Source organism: Zosterops lateralis (assembly GCF_965231275.1).
Source record: "Zosterops lateralis genome assembly, chromosome: 6".
Lineage (NCBI taxonomy): Eukaryota > Metazoa > Chordata > Aves > Passeriformes > Zosteropidae > Zosterops > Zosterops lateralis.
In genome coordinates, this window is record NC_139761.1 from 30,082,583 (window position 1) to 30,085,406 (window position 2,824).

Genomic DNA, 2,824 nt, shown 5'->3' on the forward strand with positions numbered 1-2,824 from the left:
AGTCAAAGCTTCTTTTCTCCTCCTAAAACTTCTAAACCTACTCTTACTGCTCTTACAATAAAGCCATTCTTTGCCTCTGAGCTAAATACCTGGAGTTAAGGTCTGCTGTGGTTATGGGTGTACACACACATCCATGTACACACATGGCATTAGTCATCTCATGCCTGGGCCTTCACAACTCAAGCTCAGCTTCTATGTTATTAGCAGGTAGTACAAGTATTAGACATACCTCTGAAATGCAAGCTGGTGAGACAATATTTCAAATTTTGCTTAATCTGGCAAAAAACTAATATCAGTAATCAGCAGAAATATATAACCTCAGATAGTCTTTCATTCAATTAGTCTATTAATGTGATGACAAGCTTTTTTCTGATTTTTCTTCTCAATGCTGATAAGAAATATGCTTGAGACATCTCTCAAGATAACCTCAGACTCTCCTAAACATAATTAAAAACACAAAAGCCTAGCAAAAAATCAAAAATGAAATATTTATTACCGCATTTTGTGACTTAACACCTTTTTTTTTCTTTTTAAAACATAACGTCACAGTCCTCATACAAGTATTTTAATGTAAATTTTGACAAAGCTTAAAGGTAACAGCATTTTCTTCTAGTGAGGAACACGTGCTGAGAAAGGAAGAATTCATGGACATACAATACCAATTCCACAGCAGATCTGATACTAGCAAAAACATTCTTTTTTTTTTTCAATTGAGGTAAACACATAGAATATCTAACATGAAACAATTAATAGACCGAACTCTGTACGAAGTTTGTTACAGTATTCTCTTGCTTTTTTTTCCCAAGCTTTGAGTTCATGATAAAGTCCTAGGTTTGGTGCAAAGACCGTTAGTAACTTCTTTCATTGAGGAAAGCTGCCCAACTTTCAGTTTTGTTTTGTCCAAAGCCAAGGCTCAGAACTACTGGAAGAAGCTTCTGCTCTGTCTGTTCTGTCTTTTAAATCTTCACCTGCAAGCTCTTTGAAGAAGAGTCCAAAAAAAAAAAAAATAGATTGGGAGGAATGGGGAGAGACTTAATGAAGCACAAACTATAAAGATCTGTTTGAAACTAAAGGACACATTTTATGAAGGAATAAAATGAGGGAATGACAAGGCCTTCTTGGAACAGTCTTCTGAGTGATGAGAGACCCAGCAAGACTTTTCATCTTCATCTCCAGGGTAGTTCTTTTCTCACTGGCCAAAACAGGTCTTTCATGGATAGTGACTTCACTGCTGAACCAAAACAGTCATTCTTTTGGGAACAACACACATAGTGTGGAAAACAAGGATTTTTTTTCTTCTAAAACTATTTGAGGCAACATAACGGAGTGATCAACAGAAATGTACAAGTTAACTTAGTTCCTATGTTTATACTACAGTAGTTATAACTCTTGGAGTCTTTTTTTTTTCCAGAGGATCTGTACATGGACATATTCATTTCAGCGAGCCCATGATTTCACATTTGTGTTCTTGTTTCATTGGTCCTCTGTTGTTGATGAAAAATGACAAAAAGTAAAAAATAATCACAGCTGTCTGGAATTTCGTATTAAGCGTCAACATCTGGTCAAAGTTCAAAAGTCTTAAAATAGTTTCTGTTTGTTTTTGTTTTGTTTTTCCCTTGAGTTCCCTTATACTATTGGGCATGAATGTCCATAACCTGTCCACCAACACTGGGGTCTACAGAATTTAACATTGTGGGGCTCTGTGCTGACATGGTCATTCCAGGGTGGGTAGGGGGTCCTCCGTGCATCATCATGGCTGAGTGGTGGGGGTGACTTGGCAAATATGAATGGATTGGGGGTCCATGTCTGAATTGAGTTGGGTGTGGGGTCATCTGGGGAGGAGTGTAACTTGGCTGTGCCATACTCATACCCATTGGACCACCCTGAGATACGTAGTCCCCTGGCATGCCTTGCAAACCTAGACAAAAAGGGGAAAAAAAGCAGGTCAGATTCCTCAACGTTTTTACAATTTACCCATCTAAAATGAACAGGAAAAACAACAGACACTGCAAATCTTCCATCTAAAATTAGCTGCAGATTCTTGCCAATGTTTGCAGACATTCAAATTCTAGTTTGCATTTAATTTGATCATTCAGCAGGATAATGCACATAACAGAACTAAATATTGAGCACAACTGAGTATCACAAAATATAAGTGTACTTTAAAAAAAACCTAGTGGGTGAATTCCTACGATAATTTTTACAAAGATGCTGGCTATATGTAAAGACTTGTCAATTGAGCATAAATATATGATTTGCTTCTCTTTGGTATTTTAAAAATGTAAAAGGATATATCCTGTCTGGGTTTGCTAAGCAGTATCAATGCAAATTCCACACACAGATCAATGGACCCAACGGCATAAATGAACAAAACTGAGATACCAACAAAAGTACTGATCTTTGAAGTGCTAAGCAACTCCTGAAAGATGCTGAATGCTTTCAACACTCAGTTAAGTCAATGGGGTATGCTGCTGCTCAGTACCTTAAAGGTTTAGTCCTAAAAGTACATGTCGTGTTTTTCTCCTAGAACAAATCTTAAAATCCTATTATATCATTACGGGCCAAATCCTGCTGCCTTATTCACGAGGCCCATTGAAGTCAGTGGGACTATTCACATGAGTAAGGAAAGCAGGATTTGGCCCTGTGCCTGCAATCTCTCAAAGAATACTGTTAAACAGAGGATTATGGACAATGGGCCCCTTATCCTTTCCTGCAGAAAACCCAAGAAGGGAAGAAAATTTACAAGAGAAACTCCATATTGCCCACAATGAGTGGGAACTAAAACAGCACCTCCACCAAGAGACAGTTATATAGCCAACAAGGA

At 37.7% G+C, this 2,824-nt stretch overlaps 1 protein-coding gene across 4 annotated transcripts in view; it reads right to left on the reverse strand.

Annotated features, from left to right (window-relative positions):
* Window positions 1-469: 469 nt before the first annotated feature.
* The window catches only part of MEIS2 (Meis homeobox 2), a 175,379-nt gene continuing 173,024 nt past the window's right edge, over window positions 470-2,824 (reverse strand). For 3 of the 4 annotated variants that reach the window (XM_083863447.1, XM_083863445.1, XM_083863446.1), the window contains exon 14: window positions 1,804-1,918. Coding sequence is in view for 1 of the 4 variants with exons in the window: in XM_083863448.1 (XP_083719574.1) it covers window positions 1,632-1,918 (287 nt within the window). In the remaining 3 variants the exon portion in view is untranslated. Of the gene's footprint in view, window positions 1,919-2,824 lie in introns of all 4 variants that reach the window. The other variant, XM_083863448.1, reaches the window with a different exon arrangement.